Here is a 16,042-nt window from a genome sequence, read left to right as displayed (position 1 = left end):
AAACTCTTCATGCATTTCTTAACGTACCCCCCGGGTGTAGTGGTGCAGTACCTGCTTGGCATAGGGGCAAAAAAAAAGAACATTGAGGATCAAGTGGATTATCCAGAAGGTTGGTTATCGGAGACAGTGGATTTTTTTCTGTTTGGGACGTAGGATTTAAGGTCTACGGTGTAGACGATGTTTCGATTGCGAATCGACACGAGTTTGTAAGCTATGGCAAACACCATGTTTAGCCCTGCTGCTTGTGCTTACCACTGATAAGAACGATGGGATTAGTTGTGGGTAAGGTTGGCATACGAGCCTGTGAGTTTTGGTAAGATTAAATGACGCAAAATTGTTTAAGTATTGTCTGTTTTTTCAGTTTCCTAGACATTTGAATAAAAAAAATTTAAATAGTTTGTCCAGAATCAAATATCTGCGTAGAGCCGTTTTGATTGACATACAAACGAAATTAAACTGTTATCACAGTGGAAGCTTTAAATCGATAATTGAATTTTACGGAACAGTCAGCAAATCTGAACAGTTCAATCAAACGTTTCATTTGAAAAGTGTCAATTGAATGCCCTATCTAAGCAGATTGTCATAGCGGGTAAATAAAATAAAAACCCCGTACCGTAAACTGATAACACCCTTCAAGTGAACAATTGGGCAATAAATCAGAAAACATAATTAATACTTTCATCTGATATTGCACCGGGACGTCTCATCAATCTGGCTACCGATATGTGTATTATTGCCCACTTACTGATTAGATGGCCTGCTCATCGACCTAATTCTGGACCTCACTGAACAGCTATATGTAGTGGCGCTGGGAAACGATGGTCCCAAACAGTCTACACCAGTCGAAAATGGGTAGCAACAGAGGGAATTGGAAAAATTCTTTTCCATAAATTCTATTACCGTTTGATGATGGTAGAGCAAACATACCTTATGACAATTGTGACAAATCATCCGTCCGTAATATGGGTCTGCTACATCCAATTTGTCGTCCATCCTAAGTGCACTTACCGGGTTCGGGCACATTTCACCAAATTATCGAGATTAAACATCACGCTGGTGGGCTTTAAAATGCATCGGGTTTAGAATGCTCCTCAAGATACCACAAGGGAGGAGGGGACACACCCGCAATCATTGAGTGTCCATTTCATTACGATCAAATTGAATATTTCACCAAAATCATAAGCCCCTCTCCCTCGGTGCTGGGTGCTGGGTTCGACACAGGAGGAGTAATCATAACGAGGTACGGACGTGTGTAGTGACTTTGGTGTGCAATGGGATAGCTTGAAACATCCATCAAATTGATTGCTTGACGATCTGTGCTGCCACCGAAAAGTATGTGAACGCCTAGTATTGGAGAGTGTGAAACCATTTGAAGATCAATCTAGACAACGGGTTTTTTGCTTGTCAAGCGTGCCAGGGCGCCACGAGCCAGCAAACCGCACCATTTAGAGAGGTCGTTTTCAAATCAAGGCAAATTGCTTTGACAGCCCTGTTTTGCTTATCGGAAGAGCCATTGTGGCATTCTAATTCTCGGCAGGTGTATTGCCACACAGATAGTATCTCGGTAGCCGGATCCATGTGCCGAAACTGCCGCAACATTTCTGTTGTCCACCCGTGTTTTTTTCTTCCTGCGGACAGTTCCGGGACATCAATTAGTGCTGGTAGATCCCATCCATCAAACGGTTGGCGTGTTATCTGATAGACGCCATGCAAGCAAGCAAGATGGCGCTGTAGACCATGTTCTAAGAAGTTGAACATTGTTATATCGACGTCAAACTAAGTTGGTTAAATCAGATCAAACATACGCGCAAACAGGTACGCGCGGTTTACTGTCGCCGACGAATTGTTTGCCTGCAGTGGCGTAACAGCAATGCACACTGTTTTTTTTTTTTTTGCAAGCATTGTGCAATAAGGGTTTAGGAGCAGCTGTTTCACGGATGTACAAGCAATATACTATCTACCAAACCATAAGCTTTTTTTCTGCGGTTTCCTTGTTTTCAGTGGAAGAGAGAGAAAAAAAAACCATTCCGTTTTTGGAGGCTTTAGGCTACAACACTGTTGAACACTTCCGGCGATAAGGTCGTACTAGAATTTTGACATTTGATTTGAGATTTTTTACAAACGTACTGGCAAAACTGGCACGCGAGTAAGTGATAACCTTTAGCTCGGTGAAATGTACACGTCTCGATGAATAAACATTTACTTTCGCTTTTCTGAAAACTAAATCTACAAATTCATTGAAGTTGCCAACAACATACAGTGCTGTTTGTTTGTATAGTGAACTGTATGACCTTCGTTGCCCATTCATTGAGATGCTTTCATTGAGAATGTTGATCGTGACACCAGTTTTTTCAAGTTCTTTTAGAATTCAAGTTTGATTTGGTGACGGTTTCCGATAGTGACTTCTTGTCGAAATGGTGTGCTCTAGTGAATTTTGATTGGCCTAGGTTTTGCAATTGCAATGGAGCCACAAGGAGCAACTTGACATACTGATAGCTGCCTAATGTGTGACTTTATAGGCTAAATCTTCAACAACTGCAAGTTTTAGCATACTTTCAATGCTTCAGTTATTTATAAAGCAAACATTCGGTGTATAATATCTTAGAACATATGATCATATTACGACAGATTTCAACTAAAAATACTTGATTAGGCAGACTGTCACACAAGAGCTCATTAGGTTGTCCTCATAAGTTTACGTCTTCAAGATTGTTTAAGATGCTTTCTGCTTTTATGACCAAATTACAGCTGAACACGTAGGATTAATTGAACATTTATGTTTAGGATATTTAGTTACAATTATTTTAGTTAGATACTTTGTAGGGCTCCATTTGGTATTTGCTTAAGAAACTAATGCAAATACGAGAATGATACCAAACAATATAACCAATAATGTTCTTGGAGATCATTCAACGGCACACAGAAAAAAATATAGTCAAATGGTCCCTCTAGCCAAAGAAAAATAATGAAGTCCTGTGCTGTTGGGTCTATTACAGGTTGAAAGTATTTTTAAATGGTCATACGATACTAGCCTTATTTTTCATGGGCATCAAAAGAGACACTGTTGACTTATCGCGATACGATCAATGTTATGTCTTCGGTGGTGGTCTTTATCGTGCGATCTACCTAAAACGTGAAAGTTAGCACGTTTCTTTGAATCGCTGGTAAATAAACATGTTAGCGATGTGGCCTCTGAGCGAGCACTGTTATCAGTGTAGTTGGACACGGTCTTCTCTGCGACCCATCGCCAATAAGATCTGTATGAAAACGCATGGATTTCTTGGGTTGCTGGAAAACTTGTGACAGTAAAAGTTCCGCACGATTGAGAAACAATAGTAATTTTCCATAATTAGTTTGTACACGCTCCTTTGACAAATGAAGATCAATTCTAGGACATTATAACACACACATAAAATTAAATTGTTTTTAAATGGTTTTCAAATAAATGGTTGTCCTGTTTAACTAAACATACCTCCATAAGTTCTATGCTTTCGAATGTCTTTTTTCGGTAGTTATTGATATGGGAATGTAAGAAGGTGCAGGCGATCAGATAGCTACCGGCAAACTTTGTCCGCTATCGTGAGAAAGAAGGACAGAAAATGAAGGAGGAACGACACTTTTTACTTATCTACTACAACATTTGCTGTAGTTAAATATCGGCTCTAAACGATCAGTACATCGGCCCCGATATGGTCGTTTAGTTAAACGATGCGTACCAAAGCTTGTAGTAGCAGTTAGATAGAGATATGGATATAATGGTCAAGCGGTGTTTGTCCGCCGTTCCGGAACTGCGGAACCATCGGTACAGTGTGTGAGAAAAGAAGAGACAAAGTTACCAAAAAAAAAAAAAAAACACGGCCAATGATCTGGTGGAGCTGTAACAGCGAACCGACCGTGTTACTAGTCCTGCAAACAAACCCAACTACAAGTGTTCAAGGTTGGCTGGTACCGCGTTGTACTTGAAACGACGGTTCAGACCAGGCGGATACTATTATTTTGTTTGTACAGCTCTCGATACACCAAATCCACAACCACGTTGTCGTATAGAGTGGCTGAAGTGGAATCAGGTCGTGTAATCCGGGGACCCTTTCTTGTAAGGTTGGGCAAAGAAAGAACTAGCGCATGTGCCGTTGGATTGCATTGCGCATTTTTGTTGTTGTTGTTGTTGCGTTCTCTCTTTGCGACAATGTTCCACGGGCGCAAATGTTATCTAGTGCAAATAGACAAACATGTTGGAGTAGCGCTGACGCTCATTCCTAGTGCGGGATTATCGGGTCGAGTTGAAAGATTTGGGCGATATTCGCAACGATCGGGGTCTTCCCCATTAAAAGCAGAAGGTCATACCGGAAGGTCTACACCGAAGGTTCTACACTAGCTTTCGTGTATTATAAGCCAAACTTTCGTGCAAAGTCTTCATCATCATTACACTCTAATGGGTCAAATGCCGCTTGGTACCCAGCAACAAATTATGTCAAAACGCACCACTTTCGATCGCTTATCGATACGAGTTCCGCCCATCAGTGTCCGAAGTCGGCAATTCGAAGTAAAAAAGACACTCGACAGCACACATGCCGATAGATCTGAGGATTGAAGTTTGGACAAGTAGAACTGTCTTGTATGTGTCACCGGGAGAGCTCCGATAGCACGGATATCACCGGCATCGCGGTTGGTGGTTCGCGTATCTATACCGCGATGGCGATGGCTAGCTTGAGATAATCGAACGTTTTCGAGGGAAAGAATGCGATTTCCCCCCTCCGGAGGTACAAAAACTTGAACCTCGATTCGTTGCTAAATGTTTTTTTTTTTGGGGAAAGACGGGGAGGAAGAACTAAACCAACGGAACCATATCTTTCGGCTCCTTTCTTCACAAACCTCCATAACTCTTATCCCGCTCCCTCCTTTTGAAGGCGTACGCATTTTGGTAAGCTTTGATTTGAAGATCCCAATGGTGGGTATTGATTTTTATGGCCCTACTTAGTGTGAGGTGCTTATAGGTGACTAGCAGACCATAGCGCATCGGATTCCATGTTGTTTATGACAGGCTATCGTGCCTGATCCACCTAAACTTACCTTCGAGAGCCTTGTTACGTGATATCAGTGCCAATAGCATTTCGGGATTTGGATGATGATCCCCAAGATCCCCGGACAGGCCGGCGCCGATGGTGGAGCTTTGCCCATCGAGCAAACTGTGCGCACCGTGCACTGCTGGCAGACCCGTAAGACTTCCGTTGAGATTGGCATGGCCGTTGCTACCGTTGCTGGTGGTACTGTTGTGATGCAGTACTCGGGATGATCCTCCCACTGAAGAGCTAATGTCTAGGGTGCCGATCGTACCGAGGCTTGTTTGTCCGTTGGCCATCGATTGACTCAGCAACGATGAGTGTGTACCGAGGGACGATGAGGAATGTGCCAGTGGCAACATCATCGACGAGGGTAATGCCATCTGCGAGAGTGACATTGCATCGACACCGAGTGTCCCGCCGGCAGAGGACACGCACACGGACATTGGGATTTTCTTTTGCTTAACGTTAAAGCGATATTTCACAACACTCTAGTGAGGGAACACTTTAACATAATACAGCATACACACAATCGATTGAAGTTAGAGCACTCACTTTGCACATTGGTTTTGATAAAATTCACACAACAGAGATAAACAATATTTGGGAATGAAAGACACAACAATAACTCCAATCGAAATAAAAACACACGTAAACAGAAAGTACACAATGCACACGGGCAAAACTGTCTGAAAGATCGGTCCACACGAACAATATTCACTCAGACCGATCCGTACCGAGCCGCAAACCATCGGTGACTAGATTGCACTGGAAGAAGATTGCGTCGGTGTACATACGGTGCGTGCACGTTGCAAAGTATAGCTGCAATAGAAGTGTTGGAAAGGAACACTGTAACAACACGCTTCCGAAACGTCATCAATCCACTTTTCGATAACGGTCATCGACGGTTAATGGGGTACGTCACTATTAGAGCACAGGTGAAAGTAACGTCCGAAGCTCGTCTGTTAAAAGTGCGTGAAGAAGTCTATGCAAGGGGCACAACGAAAAGATGGGGAGGTTTTTTTTTATTACTATCACTGTCCCGTGTAACGAAATGGGTTTGGCTGCTGCCCAACTACCAACTAAAGGGAAAAGCCCTGTCACGCCGTTGTAGAACCACGGAACGCACTTGTAGAACGTAACTGGTCCCGAAACCTGCACGACAGAGACCAGACGACGCGACGTATAGCCGTCTACGAAGAATGCTACTGAAACGCAGCACAGCAGCTACCACGCTGTTCACTGAAGAAGCGCTTGCTTATCACTTTAGAGACCTGCTTCCGTTCCGTACTCCTGGCTTCCTCCCCAGACTGGGTGGGTAGCCGCGTCTCGCAAGACGACCCCCGTCGACGAGCTGATTGGAGCGATTTAGAAGTACCCCCGTAGTTCTAATTTGTGTATGTTTGGGGCTATTTTTTTATTTGTTCGACTTCGGCTCCAACTGTCACCGGCGTGTGTGCTATCGCAGCAGGCTACTGTTTTGCGGGAAAGCCAGTTTGTGCGAGGTGGTGAATCTAATCACATGGAGGACACACGCTGTCATTACGCGCTATATCGTGCTTACGGTTCCTACTCACTGAAGGGGGTCTCTACTAATTATGCGTTAAATAGTGGCTCCAACGTAGTGATAGTTACCGCGAAAGATACCTCATTTGTATGCACCTTGTCGTCGCCTGCTGTGGGTAGTACATTCTAATGAATATTTTTTTGTTTCCTTCCAAAAAAGCAGGTTCCAACGAGCTTATCACACTGTTCGTCGTACTCATCGGAGAGATACCCATTATCCGTGTAGCCTTCCGAAATGGGGAGAAGGCCTAGACTACGATTCCTGCAATTAGTATGCAAATTCTAACACTTCATTTACGTACTTAGTACAAGAGCACTTTCACCGGCCACAAATGCAAATGGCCGGCCATAAACCCACGTTTAACACGTTCCATTTCGCTCTACAAAATCCCGGCCCGCTGTTGGGGATCGTTTTCTAACCACAACAACAAACGCTCAACACAAAACTGGTGAAAAGCGAAAGCCTGCCGTCCTGCCGGGTAAGAAGATATCGTAGCCCCGTTGCAACGAACCGAGCACCGATTCCCGTCGGCATTCTTTGTGCCACGAAATGGTCCATAAAGTAAGGAAAAAGTTTATCAATTAAAAAACATTTTCATTACGCGGGTTTCCGATGCAGCCAGGGGGTTGGGAAGCGCTTTTAATTGGCAAACAGGAAACCGGAAAGGGTGTGTGTGTGTGGGTGCGCGCGCCTCGGTCTGTGATGTTAACGTCTTTCTTGGGAGATTTGTTTCGCTTTGCCCTTACAACCTCGTACACAACCACGTAGCGCACGTACGTCCATGACGGGTAAAACTAACCTCACAAACACGGCACGGTATGGCACGATACCGCGAGCTGGCCGCGAGCCTGGTTTTGCCAATTCTGCACCCGGTCAAAGGAAGACGAACAATGTCTCGGAACATTAGCGTGCAGTCATTTTGTGTGCGTCACATCTTTTTCCGTGCGAAGGTTTTTGCCCTAAACGGTGCCGCCGTCGGACTGGCTGTCGAATTTTCACGGCTGCGCATTTCGGAACATCTCGTATCCGTTTTTTGGAGGGTTTTTCAGTTCTCCCTCTTTCTGTTTCTGGTGCCGTTGTTTTGGTGCTTCATCTTGGCTGGTGATGGTGGCCGTCGTTATCAGTACACGCTACCACTTGGCTTCACAACTGCAAGGTTTCGTTTCAGTTCTTTGCCATTTCCCATTTTTGTACTGGAAGGGATACGCTCGCGTGAGGAGGGAGACATTTTTACCCCCCTTTTTCCCATTATCCTAGCCACGTGTGGATGTAGTGGTGTTTATAGCAACACACCCATACTGTTGCAAAACGATACAAAAGCTCCACCCCCGTTGCCATGGGCGATATACCAATACCACTCTCACTGTAGGATGACATCCGCACCAACACAAAAAAGGAGCTATCTGTCTGCGTCCTCTGTGGGTGTTTTACGTGACATCCTGATTGGGTTTTTGGGATGAGGTGAGCGGGTTCCCGGAATGCGGAACAACTACGTGCGCCATTGCCATCGTCACGCACGTAAGAAACGAAAGATGCGCTGTGAGTGTATATGCGGTATGCTAATGTGTGGATGCTTTTCCACACGTTACGCATGAGCCTTCGTTTTGTGTCGCATGTTGTTGGATGTTGAAAGTGTCGCTGATAATACGGAAGCATCCATTATCCTTTCACCATATATTCTGAGCGTGTGACGGTGGGTTTGAGCTGCCCGTTTTAGAAGACTCGGTAGTGGCGTTTGAACATTTGGGCCACTACCCTGAACCGAAATCTGGTATTTGGAATGAAATTTCGGGATGCGTTCGCCCCCAATATCTATCCACGAAACGTGGATTGGGGGGATACGATGGTGCGGTTCCGTGGTGGTAATGATAAATTTAGACAGTCTGGGTCAGGTACGGGTATGGCGAAAATGGCGTTGAAACGCATTATCACACCGACACGCGGTCCAGCTGAAGGATGCTGATTGATAATCAGACGCCATCATTAGGAGTTGTGCGTGTGGTATCCTTCGCTAGTGTCGAATGCACCGAACAGAGCTTTCGGCGTTTCCATTAGCAACCAATCATTTTATCCGCAGGCGTGCAGCTGTGTATGTGGAACAGTATCAGCAAATGTCAATTTTGTTTTCAAGAATGGAATATTTAGTTTATTGGGACAGAACCCGATTGGGGTAGGACATTAGAATGGAACGGACCATTAATTATCCCTTTTGTGATTCCGAAGAACAGGAAGCAGAGCAGTTTAATTAAATAATGCAGCAGGAATTTTTTATTAAAGATTTTTTTTCCATTGCAGATTTGTTAACATTAGGAAAATAGTAAAGATATGATGTTAAAATTTCTGTATGACGACTCTGTATTTTTGTGATATGATATACAAAGGACAAGCCTAAAAATTCAAAGACCATCAAGAAAAATAACTCAAAGTTAAAAACAAACAGAACGAAAGTAACATGAACAGAAGTAAAGGCATTAGGAGACTAACGTAAGCAAATACTAATACTTTATATTGGTTGGAACTCTTTGGAATCTTAGTTAAGATTTGGTTACCTGCTTTGTCTCATTACAAAATGTTAAAGGCAAAAATAGTTACAATGGTATCAATATTTAATGAATAACATAAAACAAGAACAAGCTGTACATTTATGATTTTCTGATAGTCTTTTGATTTTTTTTGCGTTATATTTATTCGAATAGACAAAAATTTCCGTAAAATCTTGCAAAAGACATATAAGAAACTCCATTAAAGATGCAAATGGTAAAAAGTACTAACGCGCTTTAAGCGTTCATGGAGGTTTTTTTTGTCGTAAAAACCATACCCATTGCTCAACACTTTTCGTACGTCAATCTGAATTAAAGAATTCCATTTACCCGCTTACGCTTGGAGCGTTTACACTAGGAGTTGGGGGGGGGCTTTTTTTTGGAACATAAAATAAGAAAGGATACAGTGTTAGTTTTCCCTTTTTGCTTCTCAACCGAAGTTTAAAAAAAAAGGCATGTGCACAGAGGATTTGTTCCTCGCTCTTGGTCGGTGTCGGAACATGGCAGGAGAAGGTTATCCCTTCACGGCATTAACTATTTGCACAGGAAATGGAACCATGTTGACATTTTATGCCAAGTAATGGTGAGGGGACGTAATGGGAAGGGGAAGGGAGCGGAAGGAAGGAAGGAAAAGAAAACATTCACCATCTTTTCCTGCTTGTTTATCCCCATGCTGTCCTTATCCCCACCGGCACAGTGAAGGGTTTTGTCAATCGTCATGGCGACCGTAGTTCGAGTGTGGTTGCCGAGCCCTGAAGCGTGCTAGGCAGCGAGTGGATAATGCTTACCTACTGTTTGCGCACACGTTTCACGTTTTATGAAAAGTTCAACACATCTCCACGTTGCTGTACCTGCGTGAAACTTTGGTGGATGGGGGGGTGGGGGTGACTTTTTAAAACACGAAGGGAAATTCTCAATCATTTTTACTTGAAGCCAACCCGTGCACCGTAAAAGGGCGAAACAAAACGAAACGTAAAGAAAGCACACCTACACACGGTTGGGGGACCAAAAAAAAAATGAAAGAACGTTCGAACGTTGTGCTTTTATTTTCTACCTTCTATCATCGAATGGAAAGATTACTATTTGCACACGGGAAGTGTGCACATAACTCATGGTGCCGTTGGATGTGGTTACGTGAGAACAACAAGATCTCACGTTCCTAGCCTCCAAGGTTACTAAGGATTTTAGTTTAGAGTTTAGAGCTTTACCAGGCACACTTGGATCGAATTTACTGATTCCATTCACTTTGTCATGGAATTCGGTCAGCGTGCGTTCCTCCCCCCCACCCCCTTCCTAGTTCCCACACACTGGTAAGCTTGCATCAACGACGAAACCTTCATTTTTTAGGAAATGAAAAAATGGCCGCTTACGGCCACTTTCGAATCCCTCCGAGAATTATAGCCGGACTAGCAGAACGGATGATAAATGTACGGGTGATTTGCAAGTTTTTCCGTACCTTCACAGTTGGCGAAAGTTTGATTTTCCTTTCACGTTCCTCTTGTTCTTTTCTAGCACCGGTGGCAAACAAGTACTAGGGCTAGTGCTGAGGTGAAAATAAATGAGACACCATTTAGCCACCAATACACACCATCACAACGAACTGTGTTTTTTGCTTCGTTTTTGTTTCTCTGCTGCTGTTGCAAGGGTGACTTCTTAGCTGCTCCATTCCATCCGTTCAGTCGGTTATAGGAAGAAAGGTGAAGAAAAGGACGAACAAATTATACTCCAAGACCGATGAGGAGGGCCAAACTTTTGGCTGGATTGTTTCGACTCGATGGATGGTTTTATTATTTATTATATCACATTACCGTAGAGAGAGAAAGCAGGAACGAGAGTGGATGAACCTCTCGAAGAAATGGATCCACTTGACGTTTCTTTCGCAGGAAGTTGTTTACTGTTGCGCTGTTTCGTTGACAAACGGACATATTTTTTTTTCATGCCCTAGTAGCGCACTACTAGATTGTTGCTCATTGCGACGAATCAACCCCCAAACAAGCATGACACATAAATAAACAAACGCAACGTACAGACTTTTGGGGCGGTTTACTAATGTGAAGCTAGTGGGAAATGTGTCGCCTGCTCTAAGCACAGTTTTGCTACCGGGTGAAAGTGTTGAGCAAGTATTTTTCTTTTTAATGGCTATGTGCATAAGAAACGAGCTTTATTTATATTTTATGAAAGGTGCGAATGTTTCAGTGTGTTATCATGTTCTTATATTACAATGTCTGGTGCATTTACCAACCACAATCATTTTCACCAATGTCAGCTAAAAAAAAGCGGGAAAGGAACACTTAACTGCTACAGGTCAAAGGTTCCTTATTGGCCCTTTTCATTCGAAATCATAATACCGCTTAAACTTTCCGTGATCTTGCCAATTTCGGAACTCTTCTCGTACTGTTTCGGTTCCACCGTTGCTTTTTTGCTTTCATGCTCGAGCTGATTACGATTCTGATCCACACCGAACAGCAGATCAGTTTGCGTTCGTACCTCATCCCAAGCGTACTCGATGTCGTGCATCTGTGGATCGATACCGCAGATCATGAAACGGATAATAAATTTCCCCTGATACGTGGCCGGTATCATAAAGATCTTCTTGCGCTTGGTGATGTTGTCCAGCAGTTGCTTCGACTGTGCATCGTCACCTTTTAGCCGGAAGCACACGAGTGCCAGCGTGGAGCAGACAACCTCAAACCGATCGTCCGTACGTACGTACTCTTCGAACCGATTCGCGAGCTTAATGTGGAAGCGGATCAGATCGCGAATCTTTTCCGCACCCATCGTACGCAGCGTAATCCAAACCTTGAGCGAGCGGAATCGACGACCAAGCTGAATCTGCCAGTGCCGATAGTCCGGTGCCTTGCTGTGTCCCTGGAACTGATGCTGCAGGTAGATCCGATCGACACTGAAAGACTTGGTTACCGAACCAGCATCTTTGAACCACATCGCGCAACAGTCAAAGTTGACAAACATCCATTTGTGCAGGTTAAAGTTAAGCGAATCGGCCCTTTCGGCACCTTTCATGATGTGCGTGTACTCTGGCAAACATAGGGCCGCACCGGCGTATGCCGCATCGATGTGTAGCCAGATGTTGTTCTCGTTACAGTACGGACCAATTTCGGCCAGATTGTCATAAGCGCAAGTTCCCGTTGTACCAAGCGTAGCAACACAAACCACGGGAAATAACCCATTGGCAACGTCTTCTTCCACCGCTTGAATAAAGGTAGATCCACGCAGGATGCCAGTTTCATCGGCTGGAAGTAATCGCATCTTGATCGCTCCTAGAATACCCGCCTTCTCAACGGCACTGTTACTCTGATCGCTTGTGTACGCAACCAAACGTCCACGAATTTCCGCTTCCGTCAGGTCCGGATGTTGTACGCGCAGACGCCGTACGGCCTGTTCGCGGGCTGCCAGCACCGCAACGAAAATGGACTCACTCGCCGAACCTTGGATGATGCCACCTCCATTACCTTCGTCACAGTTCAGGAATGATTTGGGAAGGTTTAACAGCTGTCCCAACCAGTTCATCATGATCACCTCCAGCTCGGTACAGACGGGACTGCAGATCTGCAGAGAAAGATCGCAATGAGAGAAACATCCAACTACCCCAGTATGGGTTATTGGATAGAAAAAGAAAGCTTCTTCAGTTCCAAACTTACCCAACTGAATCCCACAACACCCAGTCCCGCCGCTAGTGTTTCGCCCACGATCGACGAGTAAGACGTTTGCGACGGATAGAACGCATGAAAGTTCGGTGACTGCCAGTGAGTTAATCCCGGTAGAATGCATCGCTTGAAGTCTTCCATGATGGTTTTCCAATCTTCCGGCTCATTCTGCAACTCTCCCGGTAACATATCATGCAGATAGCCAGGTTCCACTGAAGGTAGTACATCCCTGTTAAGTTCAAAACGTGCACTTTAGTAACGTTGAGATAAATATGTAAGTTCACACTCTTATATGCTTGATTCTGGAACATGATCACGTCCATTAAGAAACGATTCTAGCACTGGACAAACAATCTTCATGCACGCACCTATCCCTGATATTTTCCAGATAGTCCGCAACAAAATCGATCGCTGCTCGGCCGAACTCGCGGAACTCATTAATGTCCATGTTTGCCATTCTGCACAAGAGGGAAGATGGTTCACGCTTGAATTCTCACTACTTCGGAGTCCACTTTACACGGCACACTGAAGATCGATAGATTACACATGCAGGCACACAGTACCGTTCAAACAGACACTTATGGTAGCTTTAGCATCACAAGAACTTCCTCCAAATTGCACTTCAAATCCCGATCGTTAGCCTGTTTTGTTGTTGTTGCACTTGCTTGTCGCTGTCTGCACTGGATCGTACCTTACCGTAGACTGAGGATCTTCGGGAAACGGCAAGGCTTATTTATGCTAAATCCCTTCCTTCGGAGCCACAACGAATTGCACCAAAAAACACACAACCTTCCGCTCCTCCCTCTTCTGCTGCAACAGAGAGTCATAAAGAGGAAGTGTTGTTCAACATTTCCCCGCCTGTACCGTTTTCGCACCAGACCACCATCAGCAACAGCAGCATCAGCAAACAACAATAATGATAACATCAACAACCTGCGCTGTTACAGTGCCGCCTGACACAACTAGTGGACACCGGAAGAGACCGCTCCGCAGGCTGGTTGGGTGGAAGAAAGTTGACCCATGCCGGACGGTCGGTCGGCTTGCATTCTGAAGAGCATCCTCACTCAAGCACAGCGGACATAATGAGGATGGGTACCGAGTTTGTCTTTCCATTCGTTTCCAGACAGGTTGACCGGTCATCTACCTGGCGGATCGCGACATTGGGGATCATTGGGCGTACGGTGGGTTCGAGGGTGCTCCACGTTGGGGTTTTTGTTTTCGACCGGTTATGAAATATGCGTGTTTGCGGGAAAGGGAAGCAAACACAAGTCATAATAATAGCAATAATAACATCAAAAACTGCTCACATAAAATTCGGCGCTCATTAAAATGTTCCCGTTTCGCCGTTCCTCTCCTTTTTGGAGGGTTTCGACCGGAGTTTCGACGAGAATTGCTGCGGAAAACTTTCTATCCACTTGGTGCTGGGTCGATATGGTGTAAAACGCGAGACATTATTAGGGGAGGCTTTGTATGCTAATTGATTGATCTTCGTCATCATTATTAAACGGTTACAAGCACAAACGAGAGATGAGCCATACGCACAGTAGGACACACCTGTGGATCGATGATAATCGTTCAATATTGATTGAATGTTTATACCATTTGAATGAGAATTCTTAGAATGATTGTAGTTTAATTAACAAGCTGTATATTTGTTGGTTGGTTTATTTTTATTTTAAATTTTATTTTACTTTTCACAAATTTTGCAGGTTATTTTACTGTTCTCCTCTGGAAGCTGGGAGAGCTTTTTAGAATATCCCTGTCATTGTACATATCCCTCAACAAATGCCCCTTTCTCGTGTATGCTAACTCAAACATGATCGAGTTAAGTGATCGACCTTATACTTAATATCAAGCCAAAAACTGGCCAAGATCTCCCTTGAGGTTTGTAGTTCCGCATAAAACGAAGAAGTAGTTGACACTCGGAGCATGTCGGTCTCACTTTATATACTCGCATCTTGAGTTGCCATCGGACAGTTATGGCAAGTACAATCTAATAGATTTTTTACACAAAAAGAAGATCGACAATGAAAAAAATATATGAGGAAATAAGTTATGTTGTAATAATGATTAAGAGAGAGAGATTTCAAAGAGATTTCTTTGCTTTTACTCCATAATTCCTTGACCGATCGTTTACGCTCGTTTGCGTTATTTGTCCACTCTACTACCCATAGTGGATGCTGCACGTTGCGGGGGAAATAAAAGGAAACAAAATTCCCCACCATTGGCAACCGTGCAGGATCGCACGATCGCATCGATGCGCAGACTTTAACGTCTTCGGACAGGTGGCAATTATCTCACGGAAGGGGGCTGCCGAAAATGCTTGGCCAAGAGCACCGAGCCAAATAAAATCGAAAGTCGTCTCACTTCAATCGTGCTTTGAAGAGGCTCGCCTGATTTCCGAGTAGGGTGAGTGTAGAAAAACAAAACAATCCCCAATACAAAATGGACACAAAATGTGCTGTGTCATGTGGGGCGTTTCGTGTGGCTTTTGATCGTACTTGATCGTTAAAAAGGTGTTAATAGGCGCCTCGTTCTCGAATGGCTTCTTTTTGAAATAGTTTTAAGCACATCATTTGTGTGGTGAATTTGAAGCGCTGAGTGGTGACACTAGTGGTTTCTTTTCTCCATTTTCTCGCCCACAAATCAAGCATGGGAAGTGGCGTTTTTGGGGTTTTTTTAAAGCTTAAAGGCATGTATTCCATGCCATTCCTTATCTAACCATGCGGAATTTCGGCCAGATTTGAATCGAACCCATATTGCCACGGGGAATACTATTGTTGACCGGAAATGATTTAATCAACCGGATCACATCCATGATGCAATCCGGGCTGGGAATTGTATCATATTCTACCCGAACAGCTGACCGCGAAAGTTTTTGGTGTTTTTTGTGGGGTCGTGTAAAGCAAAACAGCGAAACCGGTAACTGTAAATTAAGTGGATTGTTTTTTTTATAGAAGCGTTTGGGTACAAGACCCAAGCTGAGAGACTGAGAGAGTTTTTTTTTCAACTAAGCGATGCGTTGTTATGCTACATAGAGAGTGTATGAAAACATAGCAATTAAATGACATGTTTAATGTTTTTACTTACTTAAAAAAATAGATAACAGGCAACGAACATTTAATGAACAGATACGTTAAATGATGTGATGAAATATTTTAAGAGAAACATAAATTACAGGCATCAATACCTGTGAGTTTACTAACATAC

At 43.9% G+C, this 16,042-nt stretch overlaps 2 protein-coding genes across 3 annotated transcripts in view; both read right to left on the bottom strand.

The window, feature by feature from the left end:
- LOC125761933 (LIM/homeobox protein Lhx3) overlaps positions 1-8,318 on the bottom strand; it is a 59,431-nt gene extending 51,113 nt beyond the window's left edge. The window contains exon 1 of one of the 2 annotated variants that reach the window (XM_049423540.1): positions 5,071-8,318. In XM_049423540.1, coding sequence (XP_049279497.1) covers positions 5,071-5,506 — 436 coding nt within the window. In that variant the 5' untranslated portion in view covers positions 5,507-8,318. The remainder of the gene's footprint in view (positions 1-5,070) is intronic. The other variant, XM_049423539.1, reaches the window with a different exon arrangement.
- Positions 8,319-10,463: 2,145 nt separating this feature from the next.
- Positions 10,464-14,368, bottom strand: LOC125761934 (3,4-dihydroxyphenylacetaldehyde synthase-like). The gene is made up of 3 exons (XM_049423542.1): positions 13,201-14,368; positions 12,827-13,061; positions 10,464-12,734 (listed from the first exon to the last, which is right to left on the bottom strand). Exons 1-3 carry the CDS (start codon positions 13,287-13,289, stop codon positions 11,484-11,486), a joined length of 1,575 nt encoding a protein of 524 aa, XP_049279499.1. The 5' UTR covers positions 13,290-14,368; the 3' UTR covers positions 10,464-11,483.
- Between the last annotated feature and the right edge of the window lie 1,674 nt (positions 14,369-16,042).

Source organism: Anopheles funestus, chromosome 2RL (assembly GCF_943734845.2).
Source record: "Anopheles funestus chromosome 2RL, idAnoFuneDA-416_04, whole genome shotgun sequence".
Taxonomy (NCBI): domain Eukaryota; kingdom Metazoa; phylum Arthropoda; class Insecta; order Diptera; family Culicidae; genus Anopheles; species Anopheles funestus.
The sequence above is the reverse complement of the archived record's forward strand: the minus strand, read 5'-3'. Positions and strand labels throughout refer to the sequence as shown.

Excerpts from the sequence above, each read along its gene's own strand:
- LOC125761934 (XM_049423542.1), bottom strand. The coding sequence starts at position 13,289 with ATGGCAAACATGGACATTAATGAGTTCCGCGAGTTCGGCCGAGCAGCG. Across the intron at positions 13,062-13,200 it reads CTGGAAAATATCAGGGATAG|GGATGTACTACCTTCAGTGG; the intron begins GTGCGTGCATGA and ends TGAACTTAACAG. Across the intron at positions 12,735-12,826 it reads GTGTTGTGGGATTCAGTTGG|ATCTGCAGTCCCGTCTGTAC; the intron begins GTAAGTTTGGAA and ends CTTTCTCTGCAG.